General features: G+C 38.4%; 1 protein-coding gene across 1 annotated transcript in view; it reads right to left on the bottom strand.

Annotated features, from left to right (window-relative positions):
• Vps13b (vacuolar protein sorting 13 homolog B) overlaps positions 1–23,847 on the bottom strand; it is a 543,994-nt gene that overhangs the window by 328,068 nt on the left and 192,079 nt on the right. The window contains exon 21 of the mRNA XM_032914442.1: positions 16,538–16,685. Coding sequence (XP_032770333.1) covers positions 16,538–16,685 — 148 coding nt within the window. The remainder of the gene's footprint in view (positions 1–16,537; positions 16,686–23,847) is intronic.

The raw sequence follows: 23,847 nt of genomic DNA, 5'->3' as shown, positions 1-23,847 counted from the left end.
AACATATAAGTAATTTTATACACAGTGGGACCACTTCGCACAATAAAATGTTAACCTATACTTTGTTTCTATCAATTTAATTAAAATCTTTTTTACACTTTTTATTTTTATTTTTTTAAATTTTTATTAGATATATTTCTTTTATTACATTTCAAATGTTAGTCCCCTTCCCAAAATCATTTTTTTTCTTTTTTTTTTCGGAGCTGGGGACCGAACCCAGGGCCTTGCACTTGCTAGGCAAGCGCTCTACCACTGAGCTAAATCCCCAACCCCAAATCATTTTTTTTTTAAAGATTTATTTTGTGTGAGTACACTGTTGCTGTCTTTAGATACCAGAAGAGGGCGTCGGATCCCATTACAGATGGTTGTGAGCCAGCATGTGGTTGCTAGGAATTGAACTCAGGACCTCTGGAAGAGCAGTCAGTGCTCTTAACCGCTGAGCCATCTCTCCAGCCCTTTAAAATCATTTTTAAAGTGTGATTACAAAACATTTTCACAAAGGCTTACTGTAAATTTTTTAAGGTACTGGAAAATATTACTGCTAATATAATGAGTACTATAGCTTGAAATAGATCCACTTAGAGAATGGTAGCATACCAAGTGCACTACTGACCATAAAACAGAACTACTGTCCAAGACAACTGAATGCTTCCTGTACATGCTGATATAGATACAGTCCTCACGGGTTAAGTCCTCACATAATAAAAATTTAAAAAACCATACAGTCCTAAAAATCTGCCTGAAGCTTAGATTATGCAAGTAAGAAGAGCATAAAAACCATGTGGCTATTAAAAATATAAATGTTCACTATTTTGGTTGTACTATCTTCAATCTACCATATTTTCTAAAAGATAATGGCGCACCTTTGTGTCTTGTGCTTTGTCAAGTTCTTCCTTTTGAAATGTAAATACATAAAACATCCAATAAAAAAGATAACAAGTTCTATAATCCACCATGTTTTATTAGCAGGATAAATATTCTGTATAAACCTCTGCTAGTCTGGAAGCACACTCATTACTGAAACCTTTACAATCCCTACTACCCCTAAAATAATCCACCATTGTACCTGTTCACAGCCCAGAAGGAATGCATACATCCAGACACATGAGGCTGCTAGATAGGGCAATTAATCAGGAGGAGGTTAATTAACTTATTCCAAGTCACCTACAGAGAAGGTGGAAACAGAAACAGGAACTCTCCACACTAAGCACTCAGGGTTTATCCATTCGACCATTATGTTCACTTTCTGTTCTTTCTGTTACGCAAATGAGGCACAATGATGTCTTATTTAATTAAATGCATAAAGAATGCATCATTTCTATAGGACTACAAATAATTCTTAAAGTAATTTACTTTAAATTTATTCTTACTGGAGGTGTAAGTTACATTTGTCAGGGTGTAATGTTAAATATTTATTTTCTGTTTTAGCAGTTAATAAAGTAATTTTGAGACATTAAATTTTATTAGTTTAAAATAAAATAAACAATTGAATTTTAGGGATGAACTACCACTACTGATTATCACATTTATCTATGTGCTATGAAAAATGTACTGTACTGTAAACCAATTCAACCTAGTGAGTTAGCTCTAGCACCATTCATGCCATACAGCCGTTAGTTGTAAATATGGTAAATATGATTAGAAAAAGTAATTTATTCATGCTCAGTAACAGTATGCAGATTCACAAAAAGATAACAATGCTTATATTTCCCATCAAAATACTATTCATTTAAAATGTCAAAATATGAATAAATCAGTCTTTGAAAATATTATGAACATACTGATTAATGACAAAAGCTTAAAAATTCATTAAATATACAAAAAACTTTAACATGTCTGAAATTTATCTATAGCCTTTTCCCACCAAAGACCAAGTTATTAGTTCTATCTCAACTGTCATTTCTTCTAAGAAATGGTCACTCATTTTCTCCTAGATTTGATCTTTTGTAACTTGCCACATTTGTACATAATAGTACATAACATAGAATTCTTCACGGTGTCTGTCCGCAGTGACAGCAGAGCACAGTAATAAATTACAGCACATGGTAGTGGTTATGTTAAAGATAAAATTTGGCTTGTGTCCTCCAACTCTTCCTATACTTCCACTACAAAGTAATCTTTCTGTATGCATTACATACAGTGAGATGAAAATGAAGAAATGATGCAGGAGTGAATATGTCAGCAGCAGTGGGGAGAGGCCTCAGCTAGGAGGGTAGCTGAGTTTGTGCAGTCCGAGTTTGATTCCAAGAATTCACTTTAAGCCCAGCATGGTCATGTGTTTCCAATTCCACCATGGCAAGCAGAGATAGGGATCCCTGAGGTTCACTGGTCAGCCACCCTAGACTAACTGGGGACTTCCAGATCAGTGAGAGACCATGTCTCAAGTGGGTATCTTAAAAAAGGATTCAGCATGGTGCTGGTGGTCCACGCCACCTTTAGTCCCAGTAGGCAGGAGGTGGAGGCAAGCAGATCTCTGAGTTCAAAGTGAGGTGCAGAAGAGTCAGGGATGCACAGAAGAACCCTGCCTCGAAAAATGAATGAGAGAGAGAGAGGGAGGGAAGGAGAGAGAGAGAGAGAGAGAGAGAGAGAGAGAGAGAGAGAGAGAGAGAGACAGAGACAGAGACAGAGACAGAGACAGAGACAGAGACAGAGACAGAGAGACAGACAGAGACAGACAGACACAGACACAGAAACAGAGAGAGAGAAAAAAGGATTCGAAGTTAAGCAGGTAGGGAAAAGATCTGCGAAGAGTTCAATATAAAGAAAGGCAGAAGTGATGTTAATTCTATTATAATCTTAAAAGATTAAGAAGTATTTTTATAAAGTTCAAATATATACAACAAAAACAACAAACAAGGAAACAAAAATGGGCAACCCTTGAGGAACAAAACCCATGGTTGATATGTGCACGTAGAAATACACAAACTCATACATCCATCCATATACGGACATACCTAAAAAATTTTAGACTGCAAATTTACATCACAATTATTTTGCTATCAAATTTCAACCTGTTATTATATCAAAACATCCCTTTATCACGTTCAGACTGAACTGGAAATCTGTTACCAATTAGTTATTTTGGAGGTTTGCAAAATAACTTCAGTTGCAAAATGGTTAACTCTTAAGTATCCCTTCAGTATAGAAAAACGGGTGGAAAAAATAGTAACAGTCAATATCAAGTGGTTTATACTTTTTATTAGAGAATCTCTTAACACTAAGGTTATGCTATTATCTCAAAGAATCAAAAAGCATTTGGTCAGCTGAAATAACTCAGGTCTCATAGCAAATATTTCTCAACATTAAGCCTTTCCTGGTCAAAGTCATGTCACCTATCAACTACAGTCCATAAAGAAGTAAGTGTCATCACGAGGATCCAACAGATATGAGACATAGGCAAAACATGAGGATGATTTCCAGTCTGAAGAAAATACAATCCTCTAGCAACTTTTCTTGAAAGATGCACTTCTAACTATCCACTATATGTTTATGGCCCTCAACACAGATGTGATAAGAAGATAATATTCATTTCGCTGAAGGGACATATGTATTTCCTTTATTTATTTTCTATCGCACTTTGTAACTAATATGTATCTTTATTGAAATCTCCCTATCAGTATATTTTGATTATTTTTAAATAATGCACCTTGTGTGAAGCACCTATTTATAGCTTATGCTTTCTTATTAGTGTATAACTGAGTATTGAGTTCAGGGCCTTTTGTACATGCTTGGCAAGTACTCTAGTACTGACACACACCTCCCACCCTTATTTTTACTTGGTATGTAAGTAATCAAAAAGAAATGTGCCCATCTCCATTTCTCACCTATGCTAATGAGAAATAAGTTGTTGAATGTCTTACAACAAAGACAACATCATGACTCAACATAGTTCAATCATCTAAAAGAAAATTTGACAGATAAAGATTAGAAGCCTCTAGCAGTGGTTCTCAAACTTCCTAATGCTGCAAAACAAACCTTTAATACAGTTCCTCAGGCTGTGATGATCCCAACCATAAAATAATTCTCATTGTTACTTCATAACTATAACTTTGCCACTGTTAGAAATTACAATGTAAATATTTATGTTTTTCTCATGGCTTTTGGCAACTTCTGTGAAAGGGTCATTTGATCCCCAAAGTGGTCATGACCCACATATTACAACCATTGATCTAAATAAGTTTTATAAATTCAGTCTGCTAAAACTGAATCTTAGAGAAGAAATATGTTAAGTCATATGTAATGTTTTATTGCTGCAGAGAGATTATTACCAAGACAATTCTTATAAAGGCAAATACTTAATCGGTGCTGGCTTAAAGGTTCAGAGGATTCATCCATTATCATCCTGGTGGGAAGCATGTGGACCATCCAGACAGACAAGTTGCTGGAGAAGAAGCTGAGAGCTCTGCATCTGGACTCACAGTCAGGAGGTATAGCTGGAGCATAGGAGATCTCATTTCCTTCAGTAAGGCCACACTTCCATATGGCCAAGCATTCAAAAGCATGGATCTATGGGGGCCAGAACTATTCCATCCACCAAAGGCAAACGGAGAAGATCAACTAAACATACCAAAAGGGAAGTCAAGGCTTTAAAAAAAAAAGATTTATTTATTTAATGAATATGAGCACACTGTAGTTGTCTTCAGACACACCAGGAGAGGGCATTGGATCTCATTACAGATGGTTGTGAACCATCATATGGTTGCTGGGAATTGAACTTAGGACCTCTGGAAATGCAGTCAGTCAGTGCTCTTAACCATTGAGCCATCTCTCCAGCCCAAGGATTTATTTTACGTATTTGAGTACACCTGTTACTCTCTTCAGACAAACCAGAAGAGAGCATCAGATTCCATTGCTGGGAACTGAACTCAGGACCTCTGCAAGAGCAGTCAGTGCAGTCAGCTTGCCAGCTTCAAGGCTTCTTAGAAGATAGAGAGAAAAGGGGAAGCTTAAGAGAAATTATAAGTCCTGGGACAAAAGAAATAGTTGAAATACTGTAAAACCTCATGACACAGGAACACCAAGCTATCCATTCTAAACATGGGGACAAACAACATTCTAAACATGGGGATTATACAGTATCTCACACCATTATTTTATTGAAGAAGATAATTTTAAACAACTAGAAAAAAAGTGCTAATCACCTATATAGTTGAGGGTGTCTATAGCTAAATAGTGCACATACATTGTTTGTTTGTACATGTATGTGTACAGGAGTGCATGCCATCATGGTTCACATGTAGGGAACAGAGGACGGCTCCTCTTAGACCATATGGCTCCCGAGGATAGATCAGCTCATCCAGCATAGCAGCAAGAACCTTTATGCAAACGCAGTCATCTTGCCAGCTTATAAACTGGTATGCCTTTTAAACTATTATTATATAGATAAGAAATATATGCAGAAAATATAACTCAAATAAAATTGGGATGTTGGGAGAATGAAAAGAAAGAGGATGAAAAAAATGAAAATATCCCACAAATATTACACCACGTTCATTCACAAACTACTTGTGGAACACCTATTTTCACGGGGGAGTCAGTTCAGAACTGTAATTCTGTGCTGAGTAAAAGACAGGCCTGGTAGTCCACATGGAGCTTATGGGTAGTGGGCAAAGCTCTACTGCAGTAGCGTTTCAGATACCACGAAGATTAACATATTTCAGACAAAAGTTTCCTCTGAACATAGAATAGAGGGAATTGCCTTAGCTCATTCCCTCCTTCCTTCCCTCCCTCCATCCTTCCTCTGTTCCTTCCTACTTTATCCACTGTGTGATTCTAAAATCACTCCTAGTTTGTAGGCTTCAGCTGTCTTATCCATGTTTTTCAGAAAATAATAAAAGCACAAGGCAGGACAGGGATGGGAGACTGTGCTAAACAAGAAGAAGGGAAGTACAAGTAAAGCACAGACGCCCTGTCTCTATGCAGAAACGCTAGGCATCCACTGAACCATGAAAACTAATTTCCTCTGGACTCACTTCCAAAATAAAAGTAGTAACAAATAGCTCTGATTTTCATGCCTTCCTTCACAGATAACACAGGGCAGCATGCTGTGGATAAGGAATTGCAGCTTCAGCGTGTATAGACAATCCAAGAGACGATAAGGAAGTACGAGAATTCAGGCTAGAAGAAGCAGTTGTTTGCTTGTAACTTCAACTATTGGTAGACGGGCAAGCATTGTGCTTCTAAAACCTTACCAAAGTCAGAACCATGAGGTTCACTGATAGTGCAGTTGAATATGCTTTTAATCCTACAACTCAGCAAGTAGAAGCAGGCAAATGTCTCCGAGTTTAAGGCCAGCCTAGAATACACAGCAAATTCCAGCCCAGCTGAAATTTCCAGAGAAACCTGACTTGAAAATGAAACAAAACAAACCATTAAAAATTAATAAAAATATTCAAAATGTTTTCATATAAAATCTAGATCTGATTTTTATTTAAAACTATGAAATTAGTATCAATATTTTACACCTGGATGCTACTTTTTAATACTGATTGAATGAAAAAGAACTGAGATTTGTAAAGCATACCTCTGGGCATGTCAGAAAAGAAGGGTCCAGAGACAGAGATTAGGTCTCTGCTTTAAAATCTATGTTGTGGATTCAAATGGAGCCACATAAGTAATTGTACAGGGTTAGAAAATTGAAAAAGTACAAGCCTTTTGAGTGGAAATTAACTAAAAGCTAGTTAATAACCAAGATTGCCTAATTGGACACATTCTGGCCTGCATGACATGGTATACTTCACTGCTGCCTTGGTTCTAAACACCCAACTTGTACATTTGTGCACTCTGTCACAGCATATCACCGATACACTACCACTCAGACAGTAAGTCAGCTGTCAGTCACAGGGACACAGGGACACACACATACAAATCAAGTCACAGTAAGGACCATGAGAAACTTCTTTTGAAACAATTCTTTGGTATACATAAGATGATTGCACTAATATTAAAGCGAATTTGCCAACTATGGCTAAAATGTACTCACCTTTTTAGCATTAAAAACACCTATTAACAATGTAATGTTTGATGCAGAACAAGCACCAATGTTTTCATTGTTGCTGTTTAATTTCTAATTATCAATATTGAGCATACCAGTTCACAAAAACGCAGAGTGAAAATGTGACAAATATGTGTATAGTTTCCAATCTGTTAGAAACTGTCCAATCTGTCCTAATCCTAAACCAAAATCCACTAAAACATTTTTTCATGAAACTTGGCCAGCAACTCAAACAGCATTCGTTTAAAATCAAACTTACTAACATACTACAACCCACAGGTACAATTTGATACTTACTTGCCAATGAACATACTTAAAAGCCCTTGTTTTCCATAATTAAACCATCACACCCCCACAACGGCAGGAAGCATAGTCTGGTAAGCGCAGCACACCTCACACTCAGTAGTCTTGGATGTGAGTCAACTTAGCAGCTTTCCTTGATACTGTGTTGCATGATGTCAATACAGCACAAAGTGCATGTTCTACATCAGACTGAGGGTGCAGGATACAGTGCAATACAAACAAGCACTGCAGAGACGCATCAGATTCACTGCATGTTTGAATGTGAATTAACTTTGGCCAGAGCATGTTCAGAAACATTCTACTGCTGCCAATTTTTCCATAACCTCCTACATTCAGTTACGAAAGTGAGAGTCAGGGGCTGGAGAGATGGCTCAGTGGTTAAGAGCATTGACTGCTCTTCCAGAGGTCCTGAGTTCAATGCCCAGCACCCACAAGATGGCTCACAGCCATCTGTAAGGAGATCCGATGCCCTCTTCTGGTGTCTGAAGACAGTAACAGTGACAGTGTGCTCACATACATAAATAAATCTTAAACAAAAAACAAAAACAAAACAGGAAGAAAGTGAGACTCTAAAGAAGGAAGTGAGACTCAAAAGAAGGAGTGCCCGACCACGCGGTATAGGAGGGCACTATGGGTACCAGTCAGGACTGCCCAGAGATGCTGACACAGATGAGAAGGCTGAGATGAGTGCTGCAGCATGGCACAGAAGTCAGTATTAGAATTAGAGAGAACCAAAGTGATCAAGAGCCACTGAGACAGGAATCCTGATTCAGCCTTGAAACAGCATGTCAAGCAGCAGAAAAGGAAGGCATAAAACAGAGTCACACATCCAAGGTTGTCCTAGGTCACAACACCTTTTAGACTTGAGCAGTATTCAAGATACTGAAGCAAAAAGCTGTTGGAAAACAGTTATATAACAGCTTTTTTAAAAAGAAAACTATTGTTACCACAACAGGTTGAGATAGCAAGTAAATACAAAAGAGAAGGAAGGGTATAATACAAAGCATTATGTACACTTGCGGACTGACATAGTGTACTTCATTATTAGAGAGCCTTTGTTCCACAGCATGCACACCCAGGACTGGGGACAACTTTATGGAGTCAGTCCCTTCTCACCATGGTGGCTCCCAGGAATCAAACTCAGACTGCCAAATTGAACAACAGTGTTTCATCCTCTGAGCCATGGAGTGGACTTAAAAGAAATTTACACATGATTAGGACCCACAGGGAAAAAGAAGAAAAAGATTACTGCCCCAAGGTCTTCAAGGTAGGTAATGTTTGATAAAATAAGCTGTGCTATGTTTAAAGTCTACACTTCCTTTTTAATATCCAAAACACAAAAAACGTGATCTTCACCTGCTCTCTGTGTGTGTGTGTGTGTGTGAGAGAGAGAGAGAGAGAGAGAGAGAGAGAGAGAGAGAGAGAGAGAGAGAGAGAGAGAGCGAGCGTGTGTACAATTTTAAAGCGTTTCTACGTATCTTTGTTGGGCAGTGTGCTGGCTAGTCTTATGTCAACTTGACACACAAAACGGAGTAATCAGAAATGATAACTTCAACTGAGATCGTTTCATATGATCCAGCAGAAGGCATTTTCTTAATCTTAGTGATTGATAGGGAGGGCCTAGTTTCTGTTTTCTATAAGAAAGAAGGTTCAGCAAACAAGGGAAAGCAAGCAGTTAGCAGCACCACTCCATGGTCTCTGCACCTGCTCTGCATGGCCTGTGTCCAGCTTCCTGCTAACAACAGCAATATGGAAGTGTAAACCAAATAAACTCTTTCTTTCCCAACTCGCATGGTCATGGTATTTCATCCTAGCAAAAGAAACTCTTAAAATAGGCATATACCATATTATTAGTAATAGTTACAACTATTTTACAATCGAAGAATATCAGGGTATATGATATTAGTTTGAGATGAATTGGGTTTAGTGTCAAAACATACAACATTTACCCTTTTCATACTGGTTATGCCCCATATCTTATGCTCTATCTGTATTTTACACTGATTATTTTTGGTAACATCACTTGGGAATACACATTTAAATAACTGAAGGAGAAAGAGACCTTTACGATTGCTTTTTAATGTCTAATGGCTAGATAGTATTTTCAGCTTTAAGAAACATGTGACAAAACTGCTTATAGTGCTTGAGACTTTTCATCAGAGAACAAACGACATCCGATGCTATCATTCTGCAAAGGCTCTTGGGAAATAATAGCATTTGGATTCTGCTAGTCAGCGTGACATGGCATGCAAAACTGCATCCCATGTTGAGCCAACCAGGAAAATATATGTCATCACTATGTGACATTCGGAATTTCATCTGGAAACTATAATCTCATTCTGACTGCTAAAGGGGGGTGGAAAAGACTGCATGAAAAAATTTGAATATTTGCTGAGTTCTTGCCAATTCATATAAAAACTAGAGTAACATATTTATTCCCAAAGAATTCCATATGAGACACTTGCAATGTACTTATATTAACACTACAATGTGCTCTCAAAGAACTTTATAGCTAACTGACATTATACTTCAAATCATTTTTATAATGGCTCAAGTTAATGGATTTCTGGGAGAAAATTTACAATGTAACAGATAAAGCTGAGAAATAAATTATACAAACCAGAGCTGAGCAACTCAAAATTATACACAACAAACATATGTCCTAATTCCTTAGTTGAATAAAATGTAAGCTAAAAATCAAAATGGTACAGCAGTTTCCAAGCCTGTGTTCCAGCACTAGAAAGTCTATGGTTAATACTGGAAGATCACGAGTTCCAGGCCAAGATGAACTACATAGCAAGAGCCCCTTCTCAGGAAACAAAACAAAACAAAAAACAAAGTAACCAACCAACCAACCAACCAACCAAACAAACAAACAAACAAAAAACCATGGGCTGGAGATATGGCTCTGCTACAGGGCACTTGGGCTGGAGATGGCTGTGCTGCAGGGCATTTGCTTGTCCCAGTGTAACACGCCTATCTTAGATCATATAGTCAATCCCCATAGCCGTGTGCATAATACCCACATTATTCAATTCTCAGAAAGGAACGTGTGATTCCAGCATATGCTATATGCTCATTTTTAATTGTGTTATGCCTAATCGTTAAATGAAACTTTAACAGAAACAAACTATAATAGCTCAAAAAGTTACAATTCTGGGCCGTGTTTATGCTGTCCTTTCATTTTATGGTATTATATGTCATGCTACTTAGAAACATGGCTGTGACAACACTGGACTGTCATTAACAGCTAATCTCCTGATATATAGCAATTGTGCAAGAAAGGCCACATGATACAGGACAGGTGAGACAAATTCCTTCTCAGGTATACTTTCAATAGACACTAAACAAGATCTGTTACTTATTTTGCTTTTAATCAAGTTATTAAAATTAGTTATTAGAAAATATCAACTGAAACATTAACAGAAATTGGCAGTCTCCACACTTAAAACTGTCCTTAAAAAAAAACCCAAAAAACAAAAAACAAAAAACAAAAACCACCTGCCTGTGACTAGAATGACTTCCTATGTAATGAAACTGTAGACTTTGGAATGACATGCTAAACTAATGGGAAAAAAAACCCAGAAGAGAAGATGGCATATCCTGTTTTCATAGAAGGCAAGAATTCCATGTATGTAAACAGCAAAGAGCTTATACCTTAATAAAATTATTCTCACATCCTCTACAATAGTTTAAGAGAACCAACACTTAGACTATATAAGTGTGGACTGAATGACAACTAAACTGGTAATATATATTCTTTTTACCCCATCTCAATGGAAGATGTTATTTTTCTAAATATTAAGACCTATGACTCTGCTTAATATATCCTACACCCCATTTCAACCTGTGATCTCTCAATATGCTTTAACTCTCATTCTTAGTAAATTTCAACTCCCTCCCTCCCTCCCTCCCTCCCTCCTTCCTCTCTACTTTACATGCTGAGAGGCACACATAAGAGTTAAAACAGCCATGTTTTTAGAGTGCTTATGTATGGCTCATCCATTCCCGCTTCCTGAGTTCCCATCATTACCCATCTGCCTACAGCAACAGTGTTTCCGGAGGCGCCCTGCTTGTGAAGCGCTGTGCCAGTCACTGCCTTCATCTTCACAGTTGCCATCACCTGCTATGACCATGTAGCTGTGCTGCCTCCGTCTTATAACCATGCTTCTAGGCCTTTTCTGCTGTGCCCCCTCCTTACAGGCTTTCCCTCCCTCATATGCTCCTGACATACCTTACTTATTCTGCAGCTTCCACGATGATCTTATGATCACATGCAGCTTTGTCTTCAGATACCACCACTACAAGGAATCTTTTTTTATTATTATTCCAAAATTGAGCTTATCATAATCTATTTTAAGTTATGACACAAACAATTAAAGGACACTTAATACTCACTCTGTATCTTTTTTTAGTTAGAACTCACAAACTTAATTTACTCATGTAGCCTTAACTTATTTCACACTATTTGGAATCCTTATGTGACTTGCTTCTAAATACAAGTGGGAGATGAGTCAGGTTTTAGAGAGATGAGAATAGTATTCTTACCCTCCTCTCTCCTAAGTTCTGTTCACTGACACTCAGCTAACTGAGAAGGCAGTCCTCACGGACTGTCTGTGGGCTTGCCTCACCCACTGGCACTACTGGTACATGCCACTCCTTCAATATTTAGGCCTCATGAACCATGAGGCAGAGCTAGCAATGGAGGCTCCACACAGAGCAATAACAAACTACCTGATCTTGGAGGACCAGAACAGCCTTGAGTGTACACTCAAGTTTTCACAAAAGGAACAAAGTTTAATAATGTTTTAAACACTGATATTTAAAGTTTGTTGAAGTGGCCGAATTTACTCAATCCTAAATAATATATGTATTTCATTGAACTTGTTAGATGTGCAACACTGTATTTTAAAGCAAGGACCAAAAAAAATGTAAGTAAAAATTGTAGCCTAATAACCAAAGTTTATTCCCCCCAAAAAAGATTATGTAACAGAAAGAAAAGGAAGAGTAGAGTATAATCTTTCATTATCAAGTTTAAGTTTGTTTCTTACTTAGTTCTCCTTCAAAACAAGACATAAAGAAGATTCTTACACCTGAGAATAAGCTGGTGATTGTGGTGATGGTGGTGGTGCTGGTGCCTGTGGTGACAGTCGTTGTGGTGACAGTGGTGGTCATGGTGGTTGTGTTGACAGTCGTGGTTGTGGTGACAGTGGTGGTGGTAGTGGTGGTTATGGTGACAGTCATGGTTGTAGTGACAGTGGTGGTGGTGGTTAAGGTGACAGTGGTGGTTGTGGTGACAGTGGTGGTCGTGGTGGTTGTGGTGACAGTGGTGGTGGTGGTTAAGGTGACAATGGTGGTTGTGGTGACAGTGGTGGTGGTGGTTATGGTGACAGTCATGGTTGTAGTGACAGTGGTGGTGGTGGTTATGTGACAGTGGTGGTTGTGGTGACAGTGGTGGTGGATGTGGTGACAGTCATGGTTGTGGTGACGATGGTGGTAGTGGTGGTTATGGTGACAGTCATGGTTGTGGTGACAGTGGTGGTGGTGGTGGTTATGGTGACAGTCGTGGTTGTGGTGACAGTGGTGGTTGTGATGATAGTGGTGGTCGTGGTGGTTGTGGTGACAGTGGTGGTGGTTGTGGTGACAGTCATGGTTGTGGTGACGATGGTGGTAGTGGTGGTTATGGTGACAGTCATGGTTGTGGTGACAGTGGTGGTGGTGGTGGTTATGGTGACAGTCGTGGTTGTGGTGACAGTGGTGGTTGTGGTGATAGTGGTGGTCGTGGTGGTTGTGGTGACAGTGGTGGTGGTTGTGGTGACAGTCATGGTTGTGGTGACAGTGGTGGTAGTGGTGGTTATGGTGACAGTCATGGTTGTGGTGACAGTGGTGGTAGTGGTGGTGGTTATGGTGACAGTCGTGGTTGTGGTGACAGTGGTAGTCATGGTGGTTGTGGTGACAGTGGTGGTGGTGGTGGTTGTGGTGACAGTGGTGGTTGTGGTGATAGTGGTGGTCGTGGTGGTTGTGATGACAGTGGTGGTAGGTAGCAATGATGGTTCCTTTAATTTGGCAAAAGCTGTACAATATACTTAGATGTGTAACAGGAAGAAAACTATAACCACCTTATAGTTCCATCCCTAAATGCCAGCTAGGACTATAACTGCATGAGGAAAGGCAAGAAGAGTGACTTCTCAAATATGTCATACACACCTTTCCAGATTGAATTACACACAGTCTTATGAGCACCTTACCATAAATCACCATTCCTGGATATATGTGATCTCAAATCAGTTGTTACCTGTACTGGCTGGTTTTATGTGTCAATCTGACACAAGCTGGAGTTACCACAGAAAAAGGAGCCTCAATTGAGGAAATGCCTCCATGAGAGCTAGCTGTAAGGCATTTTCTCAATTAGTGATCAAGGGGGGAGGACCCAGCCCATTGTGGGTGGTGCCGTCCCTGGGCTGGTGGTCTTGGGTTCTACAAGAGAACAAGCTGAGCAAGCCAGGGGAAGCAAGTTAGTAAGTAACAGCCCTCCATGGCCTCTGCATCAGCTCCTGCTTCCTGCCCTGTGTGAGTTCCTGTCCTGACTTCCTTTGGTGATGAACAGCAATGTGGAAGTGTAAGCTGAATAAACCCTTTCCTCCCCAACTTGCTTCTTGGTCATGATGTTTGTGCAGGAATAGAAACCCTGACTAAGACACCATCTGAACAATTACGACCCTTCAGCCTGCTTCAGGAAACTGACGTAGAGATATACTTCCGTGAGATATACTCTCACTACCACAAGGAACCACCGCCCACAATTCAATACAGCTCCATACTTTTCAGTGCTTCATTTTGAAACATTTATACTACCTGCCTACAAGGTAAGAGCCCTCCTCGGATCTGATCCACTGATGCTACTTCCTCTATACTTCTCATTTGGAATATTTTAATTTTCAACTCTACAGTTGGGCCATGGCCCTTATTATATATCTTTTTTTCATCAATGTGATTATCAATCTGTAAACATATTAACATAATTATAAAACTTGCTTCAAAATACAAGTATTTGATATGGCTGCTAGATATTTTGTTATTTCTCAGTGTGCTTTTACTAATTGATTTCTCTCCTTGCAATAGTCTCTATTTTTATCTTTGACATCTACTTACATCTATCTATATGAATATATGTATATACACATTGGAGATAAAATTGTACAGTATTATGTTTTCAAAGTTTTTGTGTTCGTTGCAGATATTTCACACTTTCAAAACGCTTACAAAACACATCACACCATTATGGATTCCTAGACTAGGAGAATCTACATTTTCCTGAAGTGTAAGAGAACCTGTACTAAGGGCTCTTAATATGCTCCCAGCCATTTAGGATGCCCTGCACACTGGTGCTAACATTGCTATATAAGAACAGAAGAATATGCTGGCAGCTTCTTGTTGAAATGAAAAGCAAAGCAAACAGGCACTTAGGCAAGAAAGTGGTTTGAAGTTGAGCCTTATCTTGGCAACATAGAAAAACCTCATAGGAAGACATCCATAAAATGAATATTAACATGTATTCAAATCAATTAAACAATATAACAATTAATATACAAAGCAATTAAAAAATACCATAGAGCGATATACATACATAGACACACACACAGACACACACACACATACACACACACTCTGAATAGTATGGATTCATAGCCCTAGAACGGGTTAAAATTATAACAAAAAATAATCTACAAAGAAAAAAAAAACGAAACAAAAAAATCCTGCAGATATATGCAAATGGCTGTAAATTATAAATAATTTCCCAAATTAATTAATATATTATACAATATAAGTAACACTGATGGCCACAATATTATGTGTATGTATAAATTCAAAGTAATTATAAATATCTGATTTGACCTAAGGCCCATTCCACAACATGGAGTTCATACTCAACACTGCTTGGGTGACCAAGATCCAAAGCCCAGGGACCTAAGACAAAAACAATTACTACTGTTCTAATAATAATAATAGTAATAATAATAGTAGTAATAATACTAACAACAACATAGCAGAGAAAATAAGACTCCTAATGACATTTGCTACACTCTGAGATACAGATCGGTGCCTTGCTCAGCCATCATCAGAGAAGCTTCCTCCTACAGCAGACAAGAAAAAAATAGAGAGACCCACAACCAGCCATTATGCAAACAATGCGAAACACCTTGGAATACACAGCCCTAACTGGAATACCTCTATCAAATTCCTCCCCTCAGAGCTCAGGGGAGGAATCCTGGGGAGGAGGAAGTGCAAAGAGCAAGAGCGTAGGAGTCAGAGGTGTTGGAGGACACCAAGAAAACAGAGTTCTCTGAAAGAGCATGAGCAAAGCTCACGTGAACTCACAGCCACTGAGGAGGCATGCAGAGGGCCTGCGCAGGTCTGCTCAGGCACGCTGCATACATATCATTAAGGCTTCTGGTTTAGTATTTTTAAGGGATTCCTACATGTGCAAACACATTGACTTCTGTTTCTTGTGCCTTCTCTTAGGTTCTTTTCCTTCTCTCTGTTTTGTCAATCTGCCAAGTGTTAGCCTTTATCTTTTCTATTTTATTTTGACGTATTGGCTCTTAGAAAACGGTTTATTTTCTAATGGAAGACAGAAAGGAAGTGGATCCAAGTGGGAAGTGTAGATGGAGGAAACAGTATATTATGTGAGAAAAAATGTATTTTCAATAAAAGAAAAAAGAGCAAACACTCTAAATTAATTAAAATTTTTAAACCTAATTTTAAGTTTAAAAAAAAAACGGGTATTCTCAAGAAAAGGAATATATACTATTGATAAGTTCCCAAGAGGCAAAAGTAGTGGGCATCTGAGAGGGAAGATGCATAATTAAAAAAGAGCACAATATGCCCATGGTGTTTACCAAATATAGATATACGAGTATACTCACACAACATATGAGGGTTCTAAAGATAGGAAGAACTAAACACAAAAGATTTCCCCTAAGGCAAAATCAACATCACAGCATACACCAATGATTTAAATGGGAAAATAATCAATATATTATTCATTTTTATATTGTATACATAATGACTAATCATTATAGAATGTATCGATATAATGGTGAATTATGTTTTTACTATTCTCCTCCCTCAATAATTAGTACTATATTTAATTAGTATTATATTTTAATAAAAACATGGATAATAATAATGAGGTAAACTAATCCTCAGAAAACTGGTATGTCTGTTCTTGACACATACCTGTCACTGTTTTTGTTTTTATGGGGCTGCTGGCATATTCTGAGGCCTGATATGACTGCTGCTTTCCCAATGGGGCACTTCCAACAGACAGTTCATCTTCTTTCCTTCTGTTGACTGAAGTGACAAGAGGTACAGCTACCACAGGCTGCTGAAAGAAACAAAATGGAAAGGAAATCTGGAGACAGTATTATGGAAGTTGGGGTTTAGGCTATGTTGTAAATTACTCCACCTCGTTTCTTTGCCTGCTTTTTCTTATATGTAAGTAATCCCCATTTATACTCAGGGACTATTATACAATAGTACTAGATGATTTCCTCCACAGCATAGAGAACCAGCCTGGCCTATGTGAGTTCCTGCTCTGTGAAGTCAGCCGAATGTGGATTAAGCACACTTAGGACAGAATGCCACTATATTAAACATGTAGGGCTCTTTTCCATGTCCCTATACCCTACACTATAAAGTGGAACAGCTCTACCCAGCATTTGCATTTAGGCATTAGGCATTGATTGTACTGATATCAAGAGTATGACAGGGTATGAATAGGTTTGGTGGAAACACTGTCACTGCACATAGGAACTCAAGGATCAACACACTTTGGTTTCTGGAACCAACAATCGCTCAAGGGTACTGAGAAACAATGGAACTACTTTTTTTCCTATAAATAGAATTCATACAGTAAAGATTAATTTATATACTAATAGGTTAACAAAAGTAAAGAACATAATAATTATTCTGCAATAACAATTAAACCTTATAAATTATTTATTTCTAGAATTTCCCCTATAGTATTTTCAGATGAAAGCAGAGAATTTTTTATTCAAGCCTAAAAAGCTATAGGTTAACACAGATTATAAGGGAAAAATCAAATTTAAAATTCCCAAGTTATTGAGGGTGGGGACATAACTATTGATCAATAATTCACTTGGACAGCCCAATTTTGGAAGCTATTTTGAGACTTCTGTTTATCTGATGAAGTAACAGTCAGAGCGTATTTAGAAAGCTGGAGAAAGTTGGACAGCATTAGGATCTCTATTGGGCACAGCAGTGCAGAGGTGGACGATGAAGCTGTGCTGCTGCTTTATTCGGTGAAATGCAGGCTGACGTTACTGCCAGTGATGTCCAACACAAGCCTGCCACACTATGGGAAAAAAATCGCTGTAGGATCAAAGATCAATGCTGAACTTCATGGAAAAGAATTATCAAATACTGGGCTTTAGCCACGACTGAGAAGGAAAGTACAGCTGGGGAAAGCAAGGGTGAGAGCTACGGTGAGCCTGGTGTTTCATACAAACGGGCAGATGCTGCAGTGTCACCCAGTGTGAGTCTCACACTGACGAAAAACTTTCACAAATCATGCAAACAGAAAAAGTAAGGTAAATGGGAAGCTATTGAAAGAAAAACCCTGAAAGGGTGAAAATGCATTTATTTGTGTATCTAATTATAACAATATGCTTAATATTATGTTAATTACATTTCACACATATTTAATACTTTAAATACTTAAGCATGGAGGTACACGCCTGTAAGTTCAACACTAGGGACACTAAGGCGTGAGAATTGCGCTCTAGGCCACCTTTGTACCAAGAATCAGTAACCTAACAAATCCACCAATCCCTGCCCATCATTTATATACCTGAGAAAATAATCAGGCAGCCAAATAATCATAACCATATTAAAGATTAAAGTGGGTGTTTCTAAAAATAAGGAAGCAAAAGTAAATTCCAGATGACATGATGAAATGGTGAAGGTAAACAAAAGTCATAGTAACAAGAACACCCAACAACAAAGAACACCATCCCTTTGCAAATTAAACCTGCGTGCTTTGATACAGGTAACAATACTTCAGGAGGCTCTCTGACACCCGCACTAACGCTCTGCTGCAGCACGAGTTCTCAAATCCCATCTGTTCATAACAGTTCTCTTTCAGATGAGTCTCAATGACCAAAGTACTGAGGGTTCTAGACAAAATCTTTTTAGGAACTGGGTTCTAAATTTGCCAAAGTCTCAAATACAATTAACTTCAGCCCAGAAAACCCACTGCCATGATTCTTTTTTCTCTGTCTCTGATCAGATATTTAGGTAAACATGAGCGTCCCTGCTCTGCTGGCTCGTGTGTGGCTGGCTCCATTTACCTGCTCCTCCTTCACACTCACACTCTGCTCAGAAGAAGCATCCCTTTTGTCCTCATGTCATACTGGACACACAGAAATCACTGAAACTGACCTCTAAGGACTCTCTGATAGCCTCACATACATGACATATTCTGGAGAGGGGGATGCTTTAAGTGACAAGAGCTTTATAAGCTTGGTGTCTTGCAGGCAGTCCACTATTCTGTACTATGTGATAAAATGAAGAATAAAACAAGAGCAAGGGACATAGAAATTAAAGTAACATAAACAAATTGAAAAACCTCTAAATGCAGTTATGAATGTGGTAGAACTTGTGCACAGCATCATAAGACTGTGGGTTTCATCCCTAGCACCAAACCAAGAAAAAAAATGCTCCCTGGATTACACAGATTAATATTTTAATCTTTCATAGTTAAAGGATTCATTTTTCTCCTACTAAGTAGCATTTGTATATCAACGGAAAATTAAAAAAAACTCAAATAGACTATTGCAAAATTATATCTTTTAATGAATAAAAACAACATATCATAAATATGACCGCCAAAAGAACTAAATTATGCAATTTAGAAGAACTGTTACCATAAGTAAAATCCACAGAAACCTTCACTTAAAATAAGAAATAGTTCTCTGGACCCAAATCCCGAGAGAAAGAGAGCGGACCACCCAGGAGTGCACAAAACCTGAGGACGAAGGGTAGACTGCCACCTCTGCCGAAGGGTGACACCACAGACCACGTCCCTGGTCCAAGGGGAAACTGCACAGTGCCTCTGGATAGAGGGACATAGGAACAGACAGACAGCAATACCTGCAGTTCTGGCCTTCACCCAGGACAGAACTGATCCAGCAAAAGAGCTCCCTACACCTAAATCCCGTGGAGGAGAGAGCTGGAATCTCAGAAGTGAGGATACTCCTGAGAAGTCAGAGGAGAATACCCTCTGCCCAGAGTATAAACCCAAGAGGGAATCGCATAGTGAGAACTGTGTCCGCTGGGTACAAGTACCTACACAAGCAATCAGGGGCAGGACCCTTTGATTCCTGCCCGTGCCTAGACTGGAAGACAGTCCCAAGAAGTGCTGCCACAGCTGAGAACAGAGCACCTGTTCTCAGGAAAGGCTGAAAGAAAACAGGAAAACAGTTCTACAGGAGTGCTGACACAGAGGTCTACAGCAGGACCAAGTCACTCTCAGAAACAGCAAGACAAGCAAACACCAGAGACAACCCAATGGCTAGAGGCAAGCACAGGAACCTAATCAACAGAAACCAACATCAGAGCCCAGTACTCCCACCAAAGGAAATACTGGATCTCCAAACACACCAGAAAAGCAAGATTTAGATTTAAAATCATATTTTTTGAAAATGATGGAAGATTTTAAGAAGGACATATAGAACTCCCTTAGAGAAATGCAGGAAAAAACAAGTAAACAAGTAGAAGCCCTTAGAGTGGAAACACAAAAATCCCTGAAAGAATTACAGGAAAACACAACCAAAGAGGTGAACGAATTGATAACTAGAAATAGAAACAATAAAGAAAGCCCAAACGGAAACAACCCTGGACATAGAAAACCAAAGGAAGAGACAAGGAGCCATAGACACAAGCATCACCAACAGGATACAAGAGATAGAAGAGAGAATCTCAGGGGCAGAAGATACCATAGAAAACATCAAAACAACTGTCAAAGATAATGTAAAATGCAAAAAGCTCCTAGCCCAAAGCATACAGGAAATCCAGGACACAATGAGAAGAGCAAACCTAAGGATAATAGATATAGAAGAGAGTGAAGACTCCCAACTTAAGGGGCCAGTAAATATATTCAACAAAATTATAGAAGAAAACTTCCCTAACCTAAAGAAAGAGATGCCCATAAACAAACAAGAAGCCTACAGAACTCCAAGTAGATTGGACCAGAAGAGAAATTGCTCCTGTCGCATAATACTTAAAACACCTAATGCACAAAACAAACAAAGAATATTAAAAGCAGTAAGGGAAAAAGATCAAATGACATGTAAAGGCAGAACATTAAGAATTACACCAGACTTCTCACTAGAGACTATGAAAGCCAGAAGATCCTGGACAGATGTCATACAGATCCTAAGAGAACACAAATGCCAGCCCAGGTTACTGTATCCAGCAAAATTTCAATTAACATAGATGGAGAAACCAAGATATTCCATGACAAAACCAAATTTATACAATATCTTTCCACAAATCCAGCCCTACAAAGGATAATAGATGGGAAACTCCAACACAAGGAGAGAAACTATATGCTACAGAAAGCAAGAATATAATTTCCTTGCAATGAAACCGAAAGGGAGACAAACAAACATAATTTGGCCTCTAACAACGAAAATAACAGGAAGCGACAATCACTATTCCTTAATATCTCTCAACATCAACAGACTCAATACCCTAATAAAAAGACATAGACTAACAGACTGGATACGTAAAGAGGACCCAGCATTTTGCTGCATGCAGGAAACACACTTCAGACACAAAGACAGATACTACCTCAGAGTAAATGGCTGGGAAAAAATTTCCCAGCAAATGACCCGAAGAAACAAGCTGGAGTTGCCATTCTAATATCAAATAAAATTGACTTTCAAACGGGAGTCATTAAAAAAGACAAGGAAGGACACTTCATATTCATCAAAGGAAAAATCCACCAAGATGAACTCTCAATCCTACATATCTATGCTCCAAATACTAGGGCACCTACATTCAAAAAAAATCCTTACTAAAGCTCAAAGCACACATTGCACCTCACACAATAACAGAAGGAGATTTCAAGACCCCACTCTCATCACTGGATCGATCATGGAAACAGAAATTAAATAGGGACTTAGAGAAGCTAACAGAAGTCATGAACCGATTGGATTTAACAGACATTTACAGAACATTCCATCCTAAAACAAAAGGATATACCTTCTTTTGGCACCTGATGGAACATTCTCTAAAATTGACCATATAATCGGTAACAAAACAGGATTCAACAGACACAGAAAGATAGAAATGATCCCATGCGCTCTATCAGATCACCACGCAATAAGACTGGTCTACAATAACAACAAGAATGACAGAAAGTCCACATATACATGGAAGTTGAACGATGCTCTACTCAATGACAACTTGGTCAAGGAAGAAACAAAAAAAGAAATTAAAGACTTCTTAGGGTGTAATGAAAATGAAGGTACAACATTCCCAAACTTATGGGACACAATGAAAGCGGTACTAAGGGGAAAATTCATAGCTCTGAGTGCCTGCAAAAAGAAACAGGAAAGAGCATGTGTCAGCAGCTTGACAGCAAACCTTAAAGCTCTAGAACAAAACGAAATAAATAAACCCAAGAGGAGTAGAAGGCAGTAAATAATCACTCAGAGCTGAAAACAACCAAGTAGAAAAGAAAAGAACTATACAAAGAATCAACAAAAGCAGGAGCTGGTTCTCTGAGAAAATCAACAAGACAGATAAAACCTTAGCCAGGTTAACCAGAGATCACAGAGATTGTATCCGAATTAAGAAAATCAGAAACGAAAAGGGAGGCATAACAACAGAATCTGAAGAAATTAAAAAAATCATAAGATCCTGCTGTGAAAGCCTATATTCAACAAGACTGGAAAATCTGGAGGAAATGGACAATTTTCTAGACAGATACCAGGTACCAAAGTTAAATCAAGAAGAAATAAATCATCTACACCACCCCCTAACTCCTAAATAAATAGAAGCAGTTATTAGCAGTCTCCCAACCAGAAAGAGCCCAGGTTCAGATGGGTTCAGTGCAGAATTCTATCAGACTTTTATAGAAGACCTCATACCAATACTGTCCAAACTATTCCACAAAATTGAAATAGACAGAGCACTACTAAATTCCTTCTATGAAGCCACAATTACTTATACCAAAACCACACAAAAACCCAAAGAAGAAAGAGAACTTCAGACCAATTTCCCTTATGAAATTTGATGGAAAAATACTCAATAAAATTCTTGCAAACAGAATCCAAGAATACATCAAATTGATCATCCATCATGATCAAGTAGGATTCATCCCAGGGATGCAGGGATGGTTTAAGAAACGAAAATCCATCAATGCAATCCACTATATAAACAAACTGAAAGATAAGAACCACATGATCATTTCATTAGATGCTGAGAAAACATTTGACAAAATTCAACACCCCTTCATGATAAAAAGTCCTGGAAAGATCAGGAATTAAAGGCCCATATCAAAACATAGTAAAAGCAATATGCAGCAAACCAATTGCTAACATCAAACTAAATACCGAGAAACTTGAAGCACTCCCACTAAAATCAAGGACTGGACAAGGCTGCCCACTCTCTCCCTACTTAATCAATATAGTACTTGAAGTCCTAGCCAGAGCAATCAGATAGCGAAAGGAGGTCAAAGGGATACAAATTGGAAAGGAAGAGGTCAAAATATCACTATTTGCAAATGATATGTTAGTGTACTTAAGCGACCCCAAAAGTTCCACCAGAGAACTACTTAACCTGATAAACAACTTCAGCAAAGTATAAAATTAACTCGAATCAATAGCCTTCCTCTACTCAAAGGATAAACAGGCTGAGAAAGAAATTAAGGAAATGATACTCTTCATGATAGTCCCAAATAGTATAAAATACCTCGGTGTGACTTTACCCAAGCAAGTCAAAGATCTGTATGACAAGAACTTCAAATCTCCGAAGAAAGAAATTGAGGAAGATCTCAGAAGATTGAAAGATCTTCCATGCTCATGGATTGGCAGGATTAATATAGTAAAGATGGCCATTTTGCCAAAAGCAAGCTACAGATTCAATGCAACCCCCATCAAAATTCCTACTCAATTCTTTATAGAGATAGAAAGAGCAATTTGCAAATTCATTTGGAATAACAAAAAACCCAGGATAGCAAAAACTATACTCAACAATAAAAGAACTTCTGGGGGAATCACCATCCCTGACTTCAAGCAGTATTACAGAGCAATAGTCATAAAAACTGTATGGTATTTGTACAGAGACAAACAGGTAGATGAGTGGAACAGATTTGAAGACCCAGAAATGAACCCACACACCTATAGCCACTTGATCTTTGACACAGGAGCTAAAACCAACCAATGGAAGAAAGAGAGCATTTTCAACAAATGGTGCTGGTTCAACTGGAGGTCAGCACGTAGAAGAATGCAAATCAATCC

This window comes from Rattus rattus, chromosome 1, assembly GCF_011064425.1.
Source record: "Rattus rattus isolate New Zealand chromosome 1, Rrattus_CSIRO_v1, whole genome shotgun sequence".
In the NCBI taxonomy this organism is placed as follows: domain Eukaryota; kingdom Metazoa; phylum Chordata; class Mammalia; order Rodentia; family Muridae; genus Rattus; species Rattus rattus.
The sequence above is the reverse complement of the archived record's forward strand: the minus strand, read 5'-3'. Positions and strand labels throughout refer to the sequence as shown.